The sequence below is a fragment of the Protopterus annectens genome, chromosome 16.part0, assembly GCF_019279795.1.
Source record: "Protopterus annectens isolate FY-2018-M chromosome 16.part0, PAN1.0, whole genome shotgun sequence".
Taxonomy (NCBI): Eukaryota; Metazoa; Chordata; order Ceratodontiformes; family Protopteridae; genus Protopterus; species Protopterus annectens.
This window is the reverse complement of record NC_056750.1, coordinates 454833195-454857848: the sequence shown is the minus strand read 5'-3', so window position 1 is coordinate 454857848 and position 24654 is coordinate 454833195. Positions and strand designations below refer to the sequence as shown.

The window sequence follows — 24654 nt, the reverse complement described above, 5'->3', positions numbered from 1 at the left end:
ATTAATTGGTGGATGCAGTCTGATCTTCTGGGCAGACCATTCATTCTGTCACCATCGGTTGCCACAGTGCCCAATGCCATGGGGGGCATTTCTTCAGAAGGATGGTCCAAGACATGTGGTCCCCTCAAGTGACCAATTTGCATAATCAACATTCTGCAGAGGAGTGCAATCGTTCTAGCACTGCAGGCATTTCAAGATGTTGTCCCTTTGGGGACTATTGCAGTTCAGACGGACAACATGTCAATAGTCTGGTACATCAACAAGCAAGGTGGAACCCAATCTTTACCCTCTATGCAGAGAGGTCATGATAGTTTGGGAATTGGCAATCTCTTCGGATCACTTTCTAACTGTGACACACATCCTAGGGAAACCAAGGTATTGGCAGAGAAGCTAAGCAGGTCTGTTTTGATGCCTCTCAAAGTAGTCTCTCAATCAAGCGATAGTGAATATGATCTTCAGGCTTTGGGGCTGACCTTGCTGCAATCTATTTGCCAACCCCCACAACAACACTGCTGCAAGTACTTTGCTGTGACCTTCCCCAGGGGGGAGTCAGAGAGAGACGCCCTGATTCACGATTGGCCCCCGGGTCTCCTTTATGCCTAGCCTTCTCTTCGTCTGATTCTAAAATTCTTACAGAAAGCAAATGGGCTGAAGAGTTCAGTCATCCCAATTGCCTCTTTCTTGCCTCAGCAAGTATGGTTGGTTACCCTTCCTGAGGTCTCACTTGTGGTATTCTTCATGGATACTGGAGCCTTCTCAGGATCTCCTGTCCCATCCATCAGGATTGCAGCATCCCATCCTCCATGCCCTGAAGCTGAGTGGTTTCTCCACTTCCAGTAATAGACAGTCCAGGCTTTCTTCCCCAGTTCACAGTATTATTTTGGCCTCCCAGAAAGCTTCTACCAAGAAAGTCTACAGAAGCAAATGGAAAAGATTTTCTATTGGGGCTTCTAGTCAGAATATCGACCCTTTTTAAGCCCCAACTTCTGTTCTTCTTTATCTAACAACTCTTTTTAAAGAAGGGGTCAGTTTTTCAACAATTAAACTTCAGTTGGCTGCAATTTAAATTTACATTCAGGAAATAAATCTTTCTCTAGCATCTTCCAGATTGTGTAAGGCCTTCATGAAGAGGCATTCTTCTTCTCAGACCCCTGAAAAAGGATCCTTCTCCTCCTTTGGGACCTTACTGTGGTCCTTCAAGGATTAACTCAGAAGCCCTTTGAACAATTAGACAAATGTGATCTAAAATCTCTTTCATGGAAAATGATTTTCTCTGTAGTTATAACTTCAATGAAAATTTCTGAATTCCAAGCTCTGTCAGCTAAGCCCCCTTGCATAGCTTTTCATAAAGACAGGGTTTTTCTGTGGAGTTAACCCTTCCTTTCTGCCTAAACTGGCATCTGAAAATAACATCAACCAGTCCAACAGTCGGTTTTCCCAAATGTTTGTATTAAAGGAGAATACATGCTTCATCTCCTTAATGTGCACAGACAATTGTTTTTATCTTCACAGAACAAAACCGTTCAGGAAGTCAGATCATCTTTTTCCCCTACTCGCCTGGGGCAAGCAGTATCTAAAGTCACTCTAGCTAAATGGATTACCAATTGCATTTCATTGGCTTGTTCTCAACAAGGACTTAATTTACCAAGACCTCCTCGAGCTCATTCAACTTGGTCCATGGCTACTTCATCAGCATTTTGGTCAAGGGCCTCCATTGACGACATTTGTGCTGCAGCTACTTGGTCAAAGACTCGTATATTTGTTACACATTACAAGTTGGGCATCATATCCAAAAGCAGATCTTTTGTGTCAGCAATGCTCCGACATGTCCTTCCATGAGGGCCACAGAGCTGTGAGAAAGGGGAAGAATGAAACGGACAACATCAGATTTATAAGTTATGTACTTGACATAACTTGCCTTCTGTGTTGTCCATTTTCATTCTTTCTCGCCTCCCCTCCCAATCATCCCCTGTCCCTTTCGCTCCTGGAAGTACCTATTAGACTGTGTTTGAAACCATACAGTTCCAAGTTTGAGCCCTGTCTTTTCTTCTATGTTTATCTTTCTTGGACAAGTGGGAGATTACCTCAGATCAAGTTTTCTGCCTAGTGGGGGTGGAATTTGGGCATTATGGGTAGAGGGAGGAGCTCGAGAGCAGAGTGAATGCGGCCGAGTTGGATCCGAGGTTCAGATCCAAAACCATTTGTGAGGAAGAATGAAAGTGGGCAACACAGATGCCAAGTTATGATGATTACATAACCTATAATTGTGCAAGAAAACGGTCTTATAAAAGGTATATATGGTGACCAGTAGCTGTAGTGATATGCAACAGTTCACCTTGTAAATGCAATGCTGTGCTTTGTCTTGTTCATTCGTTGTGCAGCTATGAACTTGTTCTGTTCCAACTTTTATTTCTATGTCATTCTGCAAGATTAGTATAGAATGGCTTGCTTGAGTCTAATGTTTTTTTTGTTTGTGCTTGTTTCTTTGTTCATTTGGGTGTGGTACAAGTGTATTTCTCATGAGTGATTGTGCTGAGACCTGAGAATAAGTAGGGCCAGTGTGTGGGTACATCCCTTACAATACAGATAGTCATGTTTTGGGGATTTTGGGGATTTCGTTTTATCAGTGTTTTATGTTTATCTTTTTTCATGGTTATATGGTTCAAGTCTGGGATCAGAAGCTTGATTTCCATAGTAAAGGTTTATACGAGGGTAATGTCTTTCTATTCTTAAGTTGCAGTATTCTTAATGTGGGGGACTGTCTGTCTCAGGCGGCCCGAATGTTGGCTCCTCTACAAAAGCTTTAGCCTGATTGCTGTAGGTGCATGTGACGTCACAATTAGGGCCATAAACCAGGGGCCTTAAATGTGACGCCTGCACGCACAGACCTCAGAACTTTTCTGCCGCAGTTGAACGTCAGATCTATCACATCACTCCTCTACTATCAAGACGTCTAAAGCTAAGTTACCCCATTGTGGATTTTGTTCTTTTACTATTGCTTGACCTTGGTTTGCTGACTTCCTTTTAGCCGATGTCTGCCAAAAAGGATAAATGCTGATGTGGATGCCAAATTATGCATAAAGACTCACGTGACCATTGGACCTGCCACAGAAAAAAGCCAAGATTCCTCGGCCTTTCTACCGTCAAACACCCCACCAGCCGCCAATACAGGGGTTAAGGAACATTCGCTAGCGCACTCTACTTCACAAATTCCTCTCGAGTCGGTCACTGCTGAGGTACCGGCTGGCACGTCCTTGGAGATTGCTGCGATGACCGTTTCAGCTGAAGTTGAGTGGGAACCAGGCTCCACCGGACGCTTGACTGGAATGCCAGAATCCGAGGCCTCAGCCTTAGCTCAGGCCCCAGAAACTAGGCCTTCTCCCAAAACTACGACTTTGAAAAGGAATCAAAAATTAAACATTTATCTCCTCCTGCTAAGGGATTACCTGACCGGCAGTCTTTCACTCAGTCTTTAATGCAGGCCTTCATGGCTCTTAGGCCCTCGGCCTCCTCTCCGTCCACCATCCTAGAAAAACTCATACTGGCCCCATTCGAACCAGCCAGTTCAAATGTCCACATGGAAAATAGTCCTGCCGGTAGCCCTTACCTCAGCTAGAAGGGTGTCAGAGTTGCAAGCACTCATGGCTTGTCCCCTCCTACATTGTTTTTCACAATGACAGGGTGACCCTGCATACCAGCCCTTCTTTCGTGCCTAAAGTGGTCAACAAACTGTCTTTAAATCAGTCCATTCACCTGCCCACCTTATTCCCCTCTCCAGCTAATGAAAGTGAGAGAATACTCAGTTCCTTGGATGTGCACAGGCAACTAAGGTTTTACTTGGAAAAAACTAAGTCCATCAGAAAATCTAATCAACTCTCTGTATCCTTCCATCTCAGGGCACTGACCAAGGCAGTCAGCAAACAAACCATCTTTTGCTGGATCAGAAAGCTATCTGCTTCTGATACTCCTTCCATGGCAAGGAACTTACTTTGGTGGGGGGGGGGGGGTGTAAGAGCACATTCTACCAGGGCCGTAGCATCATCCAAAGCCGCCTTCAAATGCATGGACACAGCTTCCATCTTTGAGGCAGCCACTTGGTCCACTATACACACCTTTACCAGACATTACAAATTGGTCCACATTTCCAAAGCCAGAGCAGGATCCGCTAGGGCAATCCTGCAGGGATTTCTGGAATCAGCTACATCTACTTCCATCCTTCCTCTTCCTTAAGCTTTGGTACTGTCCCACACTAAGAATATTGCAACATGGGAATAGAAGGATATAGAATAGTTGTGTAAAATCTTAACATAACCATAGATTTTTTCATATTCCATGTTGCAGTATTCCCCCTTCCCACCCACTTATCCACCTAAATTCATTTTCACCTGTCTGTGGAGCTCCCTGGAACACCTCCTAGACTATGGTCACAATGGCTACAATGGTTACAAATAAATATTTTTTTATATATTTTTTATGCATTTTTACATATATATTTTAGATACTTTTTGGAAATAACAGTGTATCCATAATAAGTGAGCTTTCAGTTCACATATTTTATATGATTTTTTTAATATTCAACAATACATGTCATTTTATAAGGTCATTTTATAAGGCTATATATGTATCTATTTGTTCATACCATTGGAAAGACTAGCTTATTTTGAAAAGCAGTCTTCATTGTGAACAGTTTGCCTTTAAAGTTTTTGGCGGTTTTTGTATGTAATTATTCAATTATTTAATTATGTTGAGTATAAAAAAGAATGAATTGAGGAATGATGTGTTCTGAGGAAGACTGTGGCAAACAGTTGAAAGCGCTTAACCTCACTATCTTGTGTCGTGTGGATTTATAATAAACTCTATTCTTTCATCCTTGTGTACGAGCAGTGTTTCCTACAGCCTACCTATCCAGGTTTTTGTTATCTAGTTGCAATCCTACTTTGTTTGGCTTGAGTGTATCGTCTGGATGGATGACTCTGTGGAACCTACAACTGCTTTATTGTCGAAGGATGATGTTGCTTTAGTTAGAGCTGACCTAACATCACTACAAGGCGAAGTGCACAGACTTACGGAATTAGTTACCAGTCTGGTAACGGTAACTGTTGAGAAAGGAAAGTCTCACAAACCGACGGAAGCGTTAGAATCAGATGACGCCGAGGCACGTACTTCAGGGGAAGCGTGTGGTATAAACGAATGCAGGGAACGAAAAGCTGCTGTACTAGCTTCATCTCCTGAGCAGTATGTGTCCGATGTACTGCACACACCCGATTGCGGTTTCCCTAAAGAGCTTAGAGACACTGACGGCGTTTTCGAGTTGAACCGCAATACTACCAATATTATTGACTTACCAGATAAGGGTAAAGGAATTACCGTAGATGGACTGGACTTATCTAACAACGGCGATGGCCATTTATATAGCGACCATCCACACAACATATCAGAACAGGACTTTACATTTGATTTTAGCCTCAGCAGGGCACGACAGGAAAAATATTTAACCGGAACACGACCGAAGGAATTTCCTTCAGTCAAGACATATGGTTATGGGAAATCTAAGGCCACGTTGGCCTCCAAAGGTACTGTAATTCAGACTGTTACCCATAACATATCAAGCCCCTGTAGAGCTAAATCTATTGTTAATCTAAATAAGTTGAATTCAGAACACAAAACAAGGAATAAAAAATGTGTTGTAAGAGAGTGTAATGAAGAAGGACTGATGGAGCAGTTTTTAGATGTTCGTTTTGATTTTTTTGATGCAGAGGTTGGTATTTCATATAACAAAAAATACAAAAGTACTGAATTGACACATACATCTTTGAAGGAACTAATATATGATTTTGGTAAAAAACTTGTGTCCTACAAAAATACTAAAGTCGATTGTAGTTATTTGTCTAAGTGTCTCAAACTAAAGGTAGTGCCCAAGGGCTTGAGATTTTTTAAACTACCTTTGGGTATTGTATATGGATTAGACACTATTAAGGAATTTAATGATTTATTTGACAGTTTTGGATATGCATATATTAAACTATTAATCAAATTTCAGGATGAAAAACTTAAGTTGGCCAACGAATTGGAAAACATGAATCATACTATTACAAACCATAGGGATTTTGACTTATGGAAGGAGTTATATACAAAACAATATACAGTAGTAGACAGTAAAATACACACTATTGTGGACAGAAAAAATAGAAAAATTTCACGTGATTTAGAACTTTATAAGAACAATAGGGCATATGTGTGGCCCTCACATAGGACCCCAGATAGCAACCAGATCAACTATCACAGTATGAGAAAACCATCTAAGGGTAGTATTAGGGAGGAAAATTTTCAAGGGGGGAGGTTTTTTCCAGCAAGAAACCCCCACAAGTACTGATTAAGGATCTGACCAAATATGGAAGTGAACAGCTATTAATACCATTACACGATGATGAAAATGTGTTAAGTAATTGGCCCATGCTGTCTCTACCTTATGACCACAATGCGAGTAAGATAAGTATTAAGGACAGCATTAACATCCACATGGAGGGAGCAGTTTGTCAGGAGAATAATATTGGTAATCAACGACCCAATATAATTGTGTACGAAGGGTTTAAAGTGTATAATTACACAGAGGTAGAGGTAGACACTGATTTTGTCAAACTTTTGAGTAAGGGAATGAAATTCATTCCCATGACCGGTATGAATTTAGTGGATAATATTAAGGAGGTCAAGTTGTATTGTAGAAGACTCCATTTAGCAGTACAATTTGACAAAAACAGTACTAAAGAAATGAGATCTATTGGTATAGCAGGAACTGACCTCATGAAGAAAAGTACATATATCCCTGAGAGCAACCCACATATACTTAATTATGAGAAAATGGTTTGCAATGATATTTACTGGACACACAAGAATTTAAGGAAAGATAGGAATAAACATAACGATAATCTATCACTATTAGAGAGAGAATGTTTATTAAAATTCATGTGTAATAGAGATATCAGAATCATGAAGCCAGACAAGGGAGGTGGTGCAGTTATTTTCTACACCAATGAGTACAACGAAGGTATTCACAATCTCTTATATGAGTCAGGAAACTATCAAAATACATCTATCAACCAAATAAACATTGGCCATAAAAGAATAGATCTATGTATTGAAGAATATCTGATTGACAGGATATCTAACGACACGTATACATTTTTAAAGACAGATCATCCGGTCCTGGCAAAAATGGTTGGAATACCTAAGGTCCATAAATCCTTGGAAAATCCCCCTTTCCGACCTATCGTATCTGGATCTAGATCCAAGACTTTCAATATAGGTCAATTGATTGATAGATGGCTAAAAAATATTTATGACTCTATTCCCCATATCATGAAAGATTCTTGGAGATTTTTGGGGGACTTAACCAAGGACAAATGGCATCCCAATTTAATATATCTTACTATAGATGTCAAGGACCTATTTTCAAGTATTCCCAAAGAGGAAGGTTTGGAATTTTTTGCCAGCAGTTTAAGAAAATATTCAGGCTTCTCTTGGGACAAGATAAGTTTAATATGTGATATGATGGGGTTGGTATTGGACCACAATTATATAGTATTCCAAGGAGAATATTTCAAGCAAACCAGGGGAGTGGCAATGGGAGCAGCTTGTGCTCCCATATTCGCGAACCTGGTTATGCTTGAATGGGAGTCGGAGCATGTATTCAATAGTGAATTTTATTCTGATATATCATATTACGCTAGGTATCTGGATGATATATTCATTTTATGGAATGGATCTGTGGAGAGATTAGATGAATTTATGGATTTTCTTAACACCTCAACAGAATTTTTGAAATTTACATATACTTTTAGTTTCACTGAAATTTCATATTTAGATACATCAATCAGTCACAATGAAGATGGTTTTATTTCCAAAGTGTACAGAAAGCCCACTTTCTCAAATGATTATATTCACTACACCAGTAACCACCCTCCTCATGTCTTCAAGAATATAATAAAAGGACAATGCATCCGAGCAGCAAGGATGTCATCCACAAAGGATCTCATGGAGACAGAACTTAGATTTATTAAAAATCTATTTTTGGATTGGGCCTATCCAGATAAGATGGTTATTGATGTGATCAATTATGTACAAAATGAGTGGGGTCACAAGTATTTACCAATATTAGGTAATTATTGTATGGAAAAAAAGAAAGAGAAGGAGAGTGATTTTTGTGGGAAAGTATGTGTTTTGATGTACACACCATACACACATCTAATCAAAGAAATTCTTAAAAGACACTGGGAATTATTAGCTGCTATGGATATAGAAGAAACACTAGGCAAATTTCCCAAATGTGTATATAAGACCGCCCCTAATGTGAAGCGTTTGCTTGAAAGGGCAAACCACGTAAAGGATAAAAATGAAGGACATAAAGGAACAACTAAATGTGGTAGATGCAAACAATGTAAGTACATCAATCCAGCCAAAACATTCAGGCTGGATGATATTAATCGTACCTACATTTCAAGTATGACGGGTAATTGTAATTCTAAAGGGTTAGTGTATGTAGCTTTATGTACACGATGTAACGCACATTATATAGGGAAAACGGAAAGACAGCTGAAGAAGCGTATGTATGAACACCAGTACAGGATACAAAAATGTGATACTAAAAATGCCCTATACAGACATATCTTAGAAAAAGGCAATGACCATAGTTTCACATTCACTATTATTGATCAGGTTCATATCTTACCGTTTGGAGGGAACTGGAAAATGGAGTTGGCCCAAAGAGAAAGTAGATGGCAGATCCTGACCGATTCCACCAGAAAACCGGGTCTAAATGATTTTATTAGTATCAAACCATTTTTAGCTCTCCTATAATATAATATAAATACTATTTTTAACCCTTTATTATATGTGATTTATATACGTTCGGATATTGCTGGAAGTGTAGTTTATGGGTATCACTACATCATATATTCAGTCCACATATTCAGCTTACAATTAAATGTCCACTACTGTGTTGTAGGATATCTAGTAGCTCTACATCAATTCTGTACAATCAACTTCTGTACGTGCTATGTTGATACATTTAAGCATTTTATATATTTATTCCTACACTCTCTGTAGAAATACAAATAAATATTTTTTTATATATTTTTTATGCATTTTTACATATATATTTTAGATACTTTTTGGAAATAACAGTGTGTATCTATAATAAGTGAGCTTTCAGTTCACATATTTTATATGAATTTTTTAATATTCAACAATACATGTCATTTTATAAGGCTATATATGTATCTATTTGTTCATACCATTGGAAAGACTAGCTTATTTTGAAAAGCAGTCTTCATTGTGAACAGTTTGCCTTTAAAGTTTTTGGCGTTTTTTGTATGTAATTATTCAATTATTTAATTATGTTGAGTATAAAAAAGAATGAATTGAGGAATGATGTGTTCTGAGGAAGACTGTGGCAAACAGTTGAAAGCGCTTAACCTCACTATCTTGTGTCGTGTGGATTTATAATAAACTCTATTCTTTCATCCTTGTGTACGAGCAGTGTTTCCTACGGCCTACCTATCCAGGTTTTTGTTATCTAGCCACACTAAGAATATTGCAACATGGGAATAGAAGGATATAGAATAGTTGTGTAAAATCTTAATATAACCATAGATTTTTTCATATTCCATGTTGCAGTATTCCCCCTTCCCACCCACTTATCCACCTAAATTCATTTTCACCTGTCTGTGGAGCTCCCTGGAACACCTCCTAGACTATGGTCACAATGGCAAACAAATGATACTTCACACTTCTGGTGGACATCATTTGGCTCTTCTTACTATACCATCCAACTGGACAGTCATTTCTGAGATCTGTGCATGCAGCCATCCCATTTAAGGCCCCTGGTTTTTGGGCGTACGTGTGACATCCCACGCACCTACAGCAACCAGGCTTAAGCTTTTGTATAGGAGGCGACGTTCAGGTCGCCTGAGGTGGAGAATCCACCACACTAAGAATACTGCAACGTGGAATAGAAGGACATCTCTGGTTATGGTAAGATTTTACACAACTATTCTTAATTCATGTTTCCATGCATGTATTCATTATTTATACATTACTGGCATTTTGAAGAAAATATTCCTAGAGTGGAGAATGTCCGATGCACAGCTGTACTAAAGAGTATTAAAACCATTGTTTTTTTTCATTCTGTCACTACCCATTTAATCCTTTATCAAAGGATGGTCCTGACTCTTTAACCTCATTAACTTCTTGAAAAAAAGTAACTGAAGCAGTGCATACAAAATGTCTAGACATAGCCATGGCCTTTGACACTATTCCCCGTGCAAGCATTATTAATAGACCTGTAAATCTCCGTTTAAATTGTGCAATGGGTAGCAAACTGGTTATCTGACAGAATCCATGTAGTTAGAGTAGCAGGTGCCCTTTTTAAAAGGAAAATCATTACAAGTAGATTCAGACCCTCAGGCTAGCACTTCTGGCCTGTGGTTAACAAAGTTTACGTTGACTGTAATCTTCTTTCGGCTGTTCCCATTAGGGGTCACCAGAGTGGATCATCTGTTTCCGTTTCTTTCTGTACTCTGCATCTTGCTCTGTCACACCAACCCACCTGCATGTCCTCTCTCACCACATCCATAAACCTTATTTTAGGCCTTCCTCTTTTCCTGTTACCTGGTAGCTTCATCCTTAGCATCTTTTTCCCCAATATAGTCAGCATCCCTCCTCAGCACATGTCCAAACCAACGTAATCTTGCCTCTCTGGCTTTGTCACCAAACCTTCCAACCTTGGCTGACCCTCTAATATACTTACTCCTAATCCTGTCCACCCTAGTCACACCCAGTGCAAATCTTAACATCATTAACTCTGCCACATCCAGCTGTAACTCCTGCCTTTTTGTCATTGCCACTGTCTCCAACCCATATAACATAGCTGGTCTCACTACCCTCTTGTAGACCTTCCCTTTTACTCTTACTGGTACTCGTATGTCACAAATCACTCCTGACACTCTTCTCCACCCACTCCATCCTGCCTGTACTCTCATCTTCACCTCTCTTCCACACTCACCATTACTCTGGACTATTGATCCCAAGTATTTAAACTCCTCCACCTTCGCCAGCTCTACTCCTTGCACCCTCACCATTCCTTTATCCTCCCTCTCATTCACACACAGACTGTAAAATGGGTATTATTCAATCTTCAGCTGATAAAATTTCTCCAATGTGGCTTAGACCATGTTGACAATTGGTGTAAGAACAGTGGTCTCCAATTAAATGTGTAAAAAAAAAAAATTGCAAAGTTCATTTTGGTAAACAAAACCGCTTCATTTACTTGTATATGAGATGCATCCCTCCAGTCAGACACTGTTGTAAGGGGGTCTAGGTACTTTTGTTTATATTTCCCTATCATTTGACCATCATGTGTCCACAGTAGTTCAGAAAGGCTTTTTTTCTCTTATTTAAGGCATCTCTACTAGGTCCAGAGAAGTCTTAATTCCCCTTTACTCGTATCTTAATCAGACACATTATTGAACATGACACACCTTTTGGCATGTATTTATTTAAACATATTGCACAACTTGATACCTCAGAGGTTTGTAACTAAAAGGATTAGTGACCTCAAAAGTCTTAGTTATCAGGAGGGACTGGTAGCCCTTTCTCTATACACCATCTCTTATAGACTCCTCTGTGGAGTTTTATGTCTAACTTTTCGTGTCATGAAAGTTCCAACCCTGTTTGGTCTCCTATTCCTTTGCAGAATTAATGGCACATCAAATACTTTGTTAAAGGAACTAAACCTTCATCAGCAGATAAGTAGGACACATTGGGATTATAGATTCTTATCTCTCCATTCTGAAAAATAAAACTCTACTACATGTCTAGTAGAGTAACACCCTTGCCACCTTCAAGGTAAACCTAGATAATTAGATGGGCAGCCTCACATTATGTCCCCCAGTCTATTTAGTCTTGTCCTCTTTAAGCCTACAGTGGCATTTATTTGATTTTTTTTAACTAGGTTTGAAGTGGTTTGTAGACCAATTGCTTAGTACTTAACCTATGACCCTAAAGGTAGAAAGCAGAGAATTATTTTACAGAGGTGGCAGCATTATGCAGTCTAAAGACACACACACACACACACACACACACACACACACACACACACACACACACACACACACACACCATATGCACCAACTGGCAATTCGGAGGATTGACAGTTAACATATGGCCTATTTTTGCATCTGGTAGGAAGCCGGAGCATCCAGTGAAAACTTGGGCACATGCAGAGACAACATGCAGACTCTTTGCAAAGAAGTAACCCTATTCACCCTGCTGTCAGGTGACAAGTGAACTGGGAGAATGAAGCACTGTGAGTCAGCAGTATTAACTTCTCCTCACTGTCACTTTCATTGCTATATTCCTAGGAAATGTGAAAGTTTTCAGCTTAGTGACACTTTCCTGTGTTCTGTTAGTAGGTAGTTGTGTATAAGAAATCTTGACTTTAAGCTATCTTTTGATAGCATTACTGTAATATATAGTATTATTTATCAGTAAAAGTGTGTTATACAACAAAATAATAAAAATGTAGCTCAGAGTGCTACACTGACTTGCGTAAAAACAATCATCAAAATTTTATAATTATTGTTCTGTATTTTGATCTTGTGGGCATCTACATTACTACTGTACCAAAGATGGAATGTATTGCTAGAAAATATGGAAACTTTTTTTTTTTTTGATGAGCATGTTTTAGTAGTATATCTGTAGGAAGCTACTTATTCAGCTGGTTCTGCAATGGAGAAATTTTTCTCTCCATTCAGTAACCATGAAAATCCTTATCCCCAGTTGGCCTCTTCAGTATTCTATTTCATGGCATCCAAGGATGCTGGTAGAAGGAGAAAGCTTGGGATTGCTCATCTTATCAGCAGATATTAGGAGATCTCAAGTAGTTAACTTAGTTTTATCTGCAACCTGTGGGTATACGGATCCGTATCAGATCTGAGCCGGCAACTTTTTTCTAGCATCTGCTCCGAGCTCCTCCCCTTACCCATAATGCCCTACCATGCCCTATCTTCTCCCAGATCTCGTTTCCCGTGCCAGTAGTGTGCATCGTGGTCTCCTTTGCTCTGAGTTTAGGGATAGTAAGTGGAAACTTTTTGATTATATCTAGGTGTGCTTGACTAGGATTACCCTTCCTCCCCTTCTGTAGTAACGCGTTTGGTCATTAGTGTAAAGAAGGAAAAAAAAAAAAATTTTTTTGTATTAGAGTAGTAGTTAGGCCTGCCCTTCCCCTCCCTGTGTGTGGGTGGTTTTAGGAAAGGTAGTGCTTATACCTTTGAGTGCAGGACTATGGCTGACCAGCCAAAGCCTGTGTTCAAAAAATGTGCAGAGTGTGGCCATAAGCTTTCCCCTGCCGATGGTCACACTCTGTGTGTGATATGCATAGGAGTGGCACATTTATCCACTCAGTGTGCTGTCTGTTCAGGCTTCAACCCTAGGGCCCTTAGGGATCATAAGGCCAAGCTAGTTACCAAAGGCCTTCTCCCTGTTGTCTTGTTGGAATCTGCCTCGGTTGCTAGTCTACCACCCCAGACAGGGACTCAACCTCCCTCTTCATCTGGCGATGGGTTCTCGAAGGACAGATCTTCAGTCAGCGAGTCTGACAAAGATAAAGAAAAAGAGAAGGAAAAGGAAAGGCGCAGAGAAGAAAGGGAGAAAAAGAAAGACAGGCATCGTAAGAGATCCCCAGACAGGGAGCTCTTTCTCAGCCCACCATCTAAGACCATGAGGCCTGTTTTCTCCTCGGCTCCGGTCACCTCGTTTCTCACTGGAGCCGTTGTAACATTCAGACCCGAGGCCCTCCACTCCTCTGCGCAGACCAGCCAGATCCGAGTCGGTGGCCTCTTCGAGGTCGACTCAGAGCCTATCGGACATGGATATGGACAGGATGATGCGGAGATTTATTCAGACCCAAATTCAGATGGGAGTCTTGACAGGTCCCTCTCCCTCTGGAGGGGTGACCTCCATGCCTCTTTTCCGCTCCATCTCTCCTTCCCCAATCCGTGCTTCGGGGCTCTTGGATTCAAGGTTTGTCGGAGCTGGTAGCGCGGTGCCGACGGTTCCTCCAACCTCGACTCCGGCTGTTTCCTTGAGTTCCTCTGATCCGACTTGTTCAGATCCGAGTGACTCTCAGAGCCTTGGACAGAGAGTTGTATCCAGGGTAATGGATTCTTTGGCTCCGACCCCTTCGGACCCGATCCGTTCCCTCGGACCTCAGGCTACCCTGTCTTCGGCACCGGTCCCCGCTTCGGATCCAGGGAGTACTTCTACCTCAGCCTTCAAAGTGGTGGAGAGGGTTCTCTCCCAAGGATTGAGACCCCAGCCCATCCCCTCAGATACCACCCAGGCGCCCCGGGATTTGGCGACTACTCCCTTTATCCTGTCTCAGGGACAGCCCATGCCAGAGAATCCCCAGGTCATTTTCCCCGAGGAAACCCCTGTGGCTCGCGGATCCCCTTCTGAAAGTCCCACTGAAGAGGGTCACCGCAAATGCAAAAGGAGGCACTTGGACTCCCCTGAGTCACTCACCACTGACACTGACTTAGATGAAGGAGAAGGTTCCACCAGGTCACCACCCGAAGATGTCTCCTTCGGAGAAATTATGGAGATTCTCCGCCAGAGGGGGAGGTTGGTCAGCCCCAAAACCTTCTGGGGATGAGTCAGTGTTCCTGGAGGCCTTTGGCATGGGCCCATCTTCCTGGGTGTCCCCACCAGCAGACCCCTTGGTGGTCCTCATCACCACGAGGGCATGGAAGGAGCCCGACACCGTAGAGCCCATCCCCAAACATCCTGACAAGGTTTTATCTCCTCCTTCTGATAGACAACCGTGGTCAAAAGGAGCCCCAGTTGATGCTATGTTGGTCGCAGCGGCCACAAAGAAGGAACTAGCACAGGAGAGTTCCTTAGTCCACCCTCCAGACAAGGAGTCCAGGTCGGTGGATAGGTTTGAGAAGCACATATACTCCTCGGCGACTTTTTCTATCCGTGTGCTGAATTGTTTGGCACATGTGATTCGACTTCAGCGAGACCTTGCTTCGGAATTCGCTGAGTCCCCCCCCCCCCAGAGTCTTTATTGCCGCAGGACAGACAGCTGTTCTCGGCGAAAATGTCTACTCTGGAGTCCATCTCAAATACATCTATGCGGCTACTTTCCCATGCCACGGAAGGAGCAGCTAGAGCAGCTGGGACAGGCATAGCCATGAGGCGTCATGCCTGGCTCAGACTGTCAGTTCGCGGACCCTTTCAAGGTGACGTTTATCAACGCACCCTCACCCTACGACGGTTCTTCTCTCTTTGGAAAGACAGTACGTGACGCACTTGTCCAGAGCGAAAAGTACGGGAAGACTTTGCCATCGGAGTCCGCTTCTCTAACCCTCACCGGTCCTTCTCTAGGAATCAAAGAGGGCAGAAGAAGATGTGGTTCCGAAAATCTCAGTTTTCCTGGGATTCTCAGGACAGCTATTCCCCTAGAGGCAGAGGGGGACAGGATCAACGCTGACCCAGAGGTAGACGGGGTCCCAGGAATTTTGGGTCTAGGGAACCCTTCTCTGATAGACCCGGTCAGCAGCCTTGAGGGGTTGCCTGACTGCCCCTACTCTGGAGGCCATCGGGGGATGATTGTCCTTACACCCAGCGGCATGGGAGTCCATTACGACAGATCGCTGGGTTCTTCAGATAATATCCAGAGGTTACTCTTCCTTTCATTGCCCCTCTAAATATTACAAAACACCTCCCGGATGTTCCACCCGCTCACAGGAGGCCGCAGATCTAGAGTTTTCAAAGCTGCTTCTCAAACGAGCCATCGAAAAGGTCCCCCCCCCCGATCAGTCCGGATTAGGCATCTACTCAAGGTTCTTTTTGGTGCCAAAATATATGGGGGACCTCAGGCCCATTCTAGACCTGTCAACATTAAACCTGTTTGTAGCAAAACAGAAATTCTGGATGGTCACCCTACAGTCCATTCTACCTTATCTCCGAGAGTGCGACTGGATGTGTTCGTTAGACCTTCAGGATGCTTACTACCACATCAAAATACACAGACGCTCCAGGAGGTTTCTGCGCTTCCGTCTGGGAGCCAGTCACCTTAAGTTCAGAGCCCTACCCTTTGGTCTCACCACAGCCCCCAGGGTGTTCACCAAGGTAATGGCAGTTGTAACGGCTCACCTGAGGCTTCAGGGTATTCAGGTGTTTCCATACCTGGACGACTGGCTCTTTGCTGCGCACAACAAGCATCACTTGTGTCTGGCCCGAGATTATTTCATTCGGTTAGCAGACCTACTGGGAATTACAGTCAATGTTCACAAATTCCATTTGCAACCAGTACAAATTCTAAACTTCATTGGGGCACGGTTAGACTTTTTGCAGATGAAGGTATTCCTAACTCCAGACAGGATTCTACATCTCGGGTGCCACATAGCTCATATAGTGAACTCCAAGTCTTCAAAGGCAAGCGAGGTTCTCCGGGCTCTGGGTGCCATGGCTGCCGCCATATCTATTCTCCCGTATGCGCTCCTTCACATGTGGGTTCTTCAGTGGACTCTGGCTGTTCAGTGGTCTTGGCTAGACCTACCCATGGAATTTCCGATCAAGATCAGTCACATCTGCAGGACATCTCTTCTTTGCTGGCTAACTTCACCGGAGATATCAAAAGGACGCCCATTTGCATCACCCCCAGTCCAAACCACAGTGACCACGGACGCCTCCCAACTCGGGTGGGGGGACATTGTTCGGGAAAGACAGTCCAAGGCACGTGGTCCCAGACAGAGACCAATTTGCACATAAATATTCTAGAGATGAGGGCAGTTATTTTAGCATTGGAAGCCTTTCACACAGTCCTCCCTCTTGAATTGATTGCAGTTCAGTCAGACAACATGTTGGTTGTCTGGTATATCAACAAGCAGGGGGGAACCAGGTCCTACCCTCTGTCGCGAGGCCATGTGAGTGTGGGAATGGGCGATTTCCACTGGTCGGTTTCTGATAGCAACGCACATCCCGGGGCGCTCCAACATTTTAGCGGACAGATTGAGCCGGGCCATTCTGATGCCTTATGAGTGGTCTCTGAAACAGTCAGTAGCGGAGGAGATTTTCCTGGCATGGGGTCAGCCTTGCTGCTATCTCTTCACATCTCCTTCCAACGCGAAGTGCAGCGAGTTCTTCGCTGTGATTCCCTCACCAGGGGAAGTCCCCAGAGATGCTCTGGTCCATGTTTGGCCACCTGGGCTTCTGTATGCTTATCCACCTTTACCTCTCATTCCGAAATTTCTTCAGAAAGCTTGCCGACTACGGTGCAAAGTGATCCTCATTGTCCAATTCTGGCCTCGTCAGGTTTGGCTCCCATTCCTTTGGTCTCATCTCTTAGCTCCCCTGTGGGTTCTGGATCCCTGCCCGGATCTAATTTCCCATCCGTCGGGGACACGTCCGCCCGATCTGAGCAGCTTCAAGGTAATAGCTTGGTTGCTCCAGTTACGTTAATCGCCAGGACTCCCGGTCTTTCATCCCAGGTAAAATCCATTCTGGTGGTCTCTCTTAAAGACTCCACTAGGAAACTTTATTGCAGTAAATGGAAGCGCTTTTCCATTTGGGCTTCACAGAGGGAAATAGATCCCTTTACAGCTCCTGTTCCAGTGGTGTTGGACTTCCTGTCTGCTATCTTCCAGCAAGGAGCTAGATCCTCCACAGTGAAAGTACAATTGGCAGCCATTTCCAGTTTTTACGTTGGTGAAGACAATATGGCCTTAGCCTCCTCTAGGCTGTGTAAGGCTTTTGTTAAAGGTACTTTTCTGTTACGGCCCCCTGTCAAGGATTCTGTACCTCCTCGGGACCTTACTTTTGTTTTACAGGCATTGGTGGCCCCTCCTTTCGAACCCGCAGCTTCGGTGGACTTAAAAATTTTTGTCCTGGAAGACAGCTTTCCTAGTTGCCATCACATCGGCTAGGAGAGTTTCTGAGCTTCAAACGCTGTCTGCCGTGCCTCCGTATTTGGTCTTCCATAAGGATAGGTCTCCCTCCGTACTAACCCTTCCTTCTTACCTAAAGTGGCATCTGAAGCAAACTTAAACCAGTCCATTAATCTGCCCGTTTTCTTTCCCATCTTCCAAAATAAATGTGAATACAAACTCCATTTGTTGGATGTTCATAGACAACTTCGTTTTTATCTTCATAGAACAAAGTCTTTCCGCAAGACTGATCAATTGTTTGTTTCCTTTTCCAAAGCATTTGTGGGAAAAGCTATTTCTAAAGTTTCTTTAGGCAGATGGATCACTCTTTGCATTTCACATGCCTACAAAGCAAAAGGTTTATCTCCTTCTGGTATAGTTAAGGCTCACTCTACCAGGTCCATGGCGACTTCTGCTGCTTTTTGGTCCAGGATACCTTTGGACGATATTTGTGCAGCAGCAACATGGGCCAATTCACATACCTTCATTTCCCATTACAAATTAGATCAGATTTCGAGGGGTAGAGCATCCTTTGTCTCTGCGGTGCTCAGGAATATCCTTCCATAAGGGCCTCCCAGGATTGGAGTAGCTGGGGACTCTGTCCCACAGGTTGCAGATAAAATGAAGTTAACTACTTCAGATAAAGAAGTTATGTGCTCACCATAACGTTCCATCTAAGTAGCTATACTTAATTTTTCTGCAACGTTCCCTCCTTCCATCCCCCGGACCTTGTCCTGTTTTCAGGTTGGTTATTGAGTTGAGTTGCATATATATTGTTACTTGCAGCAAACTCAATCTGAGGGAAGATAGGAGATGGTAGGGCATTACGGGTAAGGGGAGGAGCTCGGAGCTTGTAGCAGATGTTAGAAAAAAGTTGCCAGCTCAGATCCGTATAACCACAGGTTGCATAAAAATTAAGTATAACTACTCGGATGGAACGTTATGGTGAGTACATAACTTTTTTGTAAACTTTGCCGCTGGCATTTAGTAGGCTTGATGTTAGCTTATTTCCACTCACATGTGCACCGATCCCAGCTGTAGCACTGCATGCAGGCATCATAGCAGTCTGAAGCCATACATCTTTCACCTATTTGCTCCTTGCAGTGCCACTAGATGTAAGCTGCACAGTACAGTAAACCACTCCCTGTTCCAGAGATAAGGAAGCTGTAAGCCATTCTCTACCAGCCCTACCCAGCTAACTTCCCCAATGCCCAGACTTGTTAGTCGAGCCTGGATCACCAGAGCCTTGTTCGAGGCTGCAGCCTTTGTTCCACAGAGGTGACTGTACTTAAGTGGTGTTTTGAATCATTTCAGTGGGCCGAGCTACTTAATGGCTAGAATTAAAAAGTGTTATTTTTCTCAGTTGACCATTTTAATGAAGAGAAACAAATGCTGCTTGTATGTTAAGTTGACATTGTGTAACTTTTTAAATTATGGTCTGTTCTGTACCAAATGGGCATGGAGTCTAGACTAGTTGATATTTCTTGAGTATGTTCTGGATGCACTGTGATTCTGTTGTGCAAGACTTATGAGTCTGCATTGTAAATTTTATTTTGGCTTTGACCCACAAATCAAGTAAATTCTGGTTGTAAAGGAAGAGTTTAAGACCATAATTCACATTTTTCTGTGAATACACAATAAATATATCTGTTAATGTACACACTCCTTCATGCTTGTGATGATGATGCTATGTGTGTGTTTTTAAATTTAACAGGCTTTTTGATCCAGATACAAATGCAGAAATTGCAAATTACCCAATCTACAAGATTTTATTTTGTGTGAGAGGACATGATGGTACTCCTGAAAGTGATTGTTTTGCATTTACTGAAAGCCACCACAATGCAGAAATATTTCGAATTCATGTCTTCCGATGTGTAATCCAAGAAGCGGTGAGCAACTTTTATTGGTAGTCTTATTTTTTCCCCTAAGTTACCACTTTACTGAAAATCATTGTGTTGAAGTTTTTTTTCTAAGTAAAAATGTCTGTGAATACATGCATTGATGCCCTGTTAAAAGTACTATCAGAATATTTTTATTAGTGTATAAGGGTTGCACTGACTGCTGTGATGCACAGTTTTATTTTGCCATGTTGTATAGTGTGGTTACCTTGATGTTTGCTCAAATTTGGGAATGGTTAGACATAACCTACCATGTATTTATTTTTATGTTAGGCGGTGCTTCTTAAAACTGATTTTGGCTAGTATTAAGAGAGGGAGCTTTTCATTAATTCATTCAGCCCTGAGCAGCAGGAGACTGACTAATCCTTTTGCTTCCTAATGATGTAGATTTCTGCCAAACTGTTCATTTTTAACAATTTGGCAGTTACATCACTAATTTACAATTGCTCACCTACACTAATCCAGCATTTTTAGAGATAGAGCGTAGAATGGTGTAACTGTCCCTTGCCCGCCCAAAGTGTTAATGCTGTAAACATGCTTACTATATTTAGTCTTCCATGTTTAGAAGCAATATTTACAACTTAACATTTTTAATGGCTTCAAAATGCACTTTTTTTCCACACACAGTTTTCACAAGCATAAAGATGTGAACACTCTTGTAAAGAAAAACAGGGTTCTTGCCTTTAAACATGATCTTCAACACCTACTGCCTTTGTATCTTCATTGTCATTACAATAGCTACATATTTTTTGTTTTGTAAATGTTACTGTGAAAAGTTTTAGTAGTGTCTTCTGATAATCAGTCATTAGACTCGAACCCTCATCATCCCACAGTTATACTTTCACTAAGGGTGCCTACCCAATCCTGTAATTATGCATATTGCTTCTTGCTTTGTAACACATGAGCTACTTTTAGGTGGTATTAATACTAATATTAGAATAATGTTAATATAGTAAGCCTCAATTAAATGCTTGTCTATTTTGCTGTGTACTTTCCACATGTTACTGTGTTTTTTTTTCTAGTAACAGCATCCTACTTGTGTAGCTTCCACTAAACTCAGTGGCACACTCCAATTTTAATTTAATAAAGGAGTTATGCAAATGATTCCATGTTTGGCATAGTCCCTTTAATGCTTTCCTTAACATTTTGCAAATGCTGCTCAGAAATTCTACCCTTGTACTCCTCATGTCAGAATGGACAGGTACTCCGTTGTGTTTTGGGTAGTTGGCCCTTATCACCTAACATCAGTTATTTATGCAAACAATTAAAATATTTCATAATATTCATAATCATCTCGAACAATTTTAATTATACATACCCTGCATATCTGGCACATATCTAACTGTAATATTCATTGCTAAAATTAAAGATCATATGTCTGTAGTGATATCCTTTACAGACCAGACCATTTTCCATGACCAGTATGTAGCTTAGTAAACTGAGAAAAATGGAACTAAAACTATCCTTCTATTCAGTGTTGCAGTATTCTTCACATATGGGTTGTATTTCGCCCAATAACCCGATATCTGACCAGTATACAAAAGCTTCATGCTACTGCCTGTACGTGGGTCGTCACACGTAGTCGGAGGGAACGTCACCCATAAAAGGGATGTCCACATGTACAATCCTCAGAACTTTCTCCACCATTCGAAAAGGTTGACTTGTACGTTTGATCTGCCATTTGGAATTGCTTAATTTCTTCTGCTTTAGATAAGTACCCCGTAGGGGATTTACTTGTTTTCTTCTGCCATTATTCTTTGTTAATGCCATCTAGAAAGGGCAAGTGTAGGTGTGGAAGGCAAATTCCACATAAGGATAGCCATGAGCTTTGCTTTGTTTAGAGCCTACCCACGACCATTGGTCGTGCTCTGTCAGGCCTTTGTTCCTAAAACCTTATGTAGTCATCTGTCCACTCTTAATTTTTATCTGGAGAATCGGAGGCTAAAATGTTTGGCTAGGGAATCTATGGAGGGTTCTGCGAGTTCCTCTGAACCGTCCGTGAAGAGGAAGGTTGGCAAGGCTAGGCCCGAATCCTTTTTGGCTGTGCCTTCTCTCTGATGTACCCTTTGACGTTAGTGATAGCCCAGCGGTACAATCTGAGGTTGGATCCACTTCTAAGGCAGGAACCTTATTGGAAGCTGTCAGGGGTGCGGAACTGAGCATGTTTGAGGCTTTATAGATGGTCCGGTTCAGATGATTTGGGGGAACCATGGATACTTATTACTGAGGACTCTGGAACTGCTCCAGTTCTTTTGCAGCAAGAATCACCAGCTTTTAGGCCTACATCTGCCCCTGTTACTGCATTAGAAAAGCCAGCTAAAAAGAGACAAAAGACTAGACAATGTTGTAGTACCATCCAGCCCAACAGACTGGGAAGTTTTTTCTCGGGGCCTTATTTAAGGCCTTGATGGCCCTTAGGCCTCAGGCTTCTGCCTGTCCTATTGCTGGTCCTACTCTCCCTTCTCCTGTGCTGACCTCAGGTTTTCCGGAGTCTTTCCCTGCTATTCCAGCCCAGGACTCTGATTCAGAGGGGTCTTTCTCAGATGAAGACTCCTTAGCATATTCCACTCAGATTACTTCCCCCTTTGAATACGCTTCCACTGAGGAAGAGTCCAGTGGGAGGCTCACCTGTGGAGGAACTTTCTTTTGGGGAAGCTAACTAAGATGAGGGATTTTTTTCAGAGGGATTCCGGTCTCATTTCAGATGAACAAACGAGATGTTATGATTTGCTTCAGGTGGAGTCTCCCGCAGCTGTCCCTCCAGTGCTTCCAGCTTTCCTTGCTTGCTTATCTAAAACTCCTGATTCACAGGCCCCAGCACCTAAAACACCTGATCATTTCTACAAGGTTTCTGGGAATTGTAAATTCCTTTTTAAGTGTCCTTCAGCCGACCCAGCTGTAGTTTTCCATTTCTTCAGGCAAATCCTCAAAAGTAGTTCCCTCCACAAAGTGCTTCCCTCTGGCAAAGAAAGTAAAACCATGTAAAAGTTAGGTAAGAAAGTATATACTTCTTCAACCCTAGCTGTTAGGGCCATTAATTACTGGACTCGTATGCCTAGGTATTCCCTGGCTTTGCCGTCTCAGACTTCTCAGGCTCTCTTTCAGCTTCCCGATTCTGAGGCCAAGTCCTTGACTCTTTCTCTTATAGCTGCATCTACACAGGTGATTAGGCACTCCATTAAGAGCAGCTATGATGCGGTTGATGCTTCCTCTAGATCTGCAGCTTATGCTTCTTTTCTTAGGAGATACTCTTGGCTGCACTTACAGGCTCTCCCAGATGACATCAGGATGAAATTGCTTGATGCTTCACTGGATAACTGCACTTTTTGGTAAGGCTGCTGCTGGTCTGTTTAAGACACTTAAAGAAAAAGTAAGGAACTCCAAGACTTAAAACTCTCTAGTTTCTCCAATTCCTAAATTTCATAGAAACTTTCCAGCTAAAACTCCTTTCATTAGGAAACTTTCTAGATGTTCTTCTTGTTTCACTGTTGCAGTCATTACATTTGGGTTATCTGCCTGCAGGTAGCCCTCAGCTGGCCTGAATACTAGAGTCTTTGGATTTCTGCGTCGGATGCTGTCACTTCTTCCATGATGTCAAGGGTATAAAACATGCAGCCGACACCATTACACCTGTCTTTCTTGCCATGCGGTGCCCAAAGCAGAAGCAGTTCGCAAGTGCCAATTGGCCGACTCCTAAAATTTTCGTTTGAGTTTCAGACCTGAAGTCTTCAAAAAAAGGTAAGTACCCCATTGGGGATCCTTTTTTCTTGCTCTAACCGATGTCAGAAAAAGTTAACAATTGTCTTGCCTGTGGAAAGCAAATACCTCATAGAGATTTTTATTCTTAGTGTGTCACCTGTTTAGGCCCAGACCACGACGTCCCTCGCTGTCGGTTTTGTGCCTTGTTCAACGCCCAAACTATTTGTCATCGGGCTATTTTTGTAGCTAAATACTTGCGTTCTCTTTCTCCGTACTCCGAAATGGCTTCGTTAAGCTGTCCGACTGCCGATCTTCCAAAAAAAATAAGGATAAAGAAAGACACACCACTTAAAGAAAAAGGTAAAGAACTCCAAGACTTAACTCTTTAGTTTCTCCAATTCCTAAGTTTCATAGAAACTTTCCAGATACGACTCCTTTCATTAGGAAACTTTCTATGTCTGCCTGTTCAGTACCCTCTGGTTCTAGGCCTAGGAAAGCTGCTAGAAGACCACCACAATCTAAAGCATTTCCTTCTGCCCCATCTCCACAACAGCCCTTTCAGCCTAGGTCAGACAATCATCACAAGCTTCCAAGTCATACTCCCCTTTTTCTCTTGTCTTCCTCTTTCAGCCTGGGAGGAGATTACTCAGGAATCTTGGGTGATTTCCATTTTTCAAAATGGCTATTTCATGACTTGGAAGTCTCATCCCCCTTTTCAAGGGATTCCTCAACCTCGCTCAGACCAACTTCATCTGTTTCCTCAACTGCTATTCCAGCTCTCGCTTCAAGGCACCATTCAGCCAGTTCCTTCACATCATCAAGGAAGGGGATTTTATTCCAGGATGCTCCTGGTTCCAAGAAAAGAGGGTCCCTGGACATCCATTTTGGACATCTTAAAAGTTACCTTTTCTGGTGGTGCCCTCCTTCAGAATGTTGTCCCTTCAGTCTCTTCTTCCCTGGTGCCTCCTCAAGCCTTCTTAGTCTCACTGGAGTTCAAGGATGCTTACCTGCATATGCCTTTTCACCCTCTCTTCAGGAAATACTTGCATTTCTCAGTGGGTTCTTGGCACTTT

The 24654-nt window shown here is 42.4% G+C and overlaps 1 protein-coding gene across 2 annotated transcripts in view; it reads left to right on the top strand.

Annotated features, from left to right (window-relative positions):
- RABGAP1 (RAB GTPase activating protein 1) overlaps nt 1-24654 on the top strand; it is a 4144188-nt gene that overhangs the window by 560919 nt on the left and 3558615 nt on the right. For both annotated transcript variants that reach the window (XM_044058459.1, XM_044058460.1), the window contains one exon: nt 19699-19873. In XM_044058459.1, coding sequence (XP_043914394.1) covers nt 19699-19873 — 175 coding nt within the window. The remainder of the gene's footprint in view (nt 1-19698; nt 19874-24654) is intronic.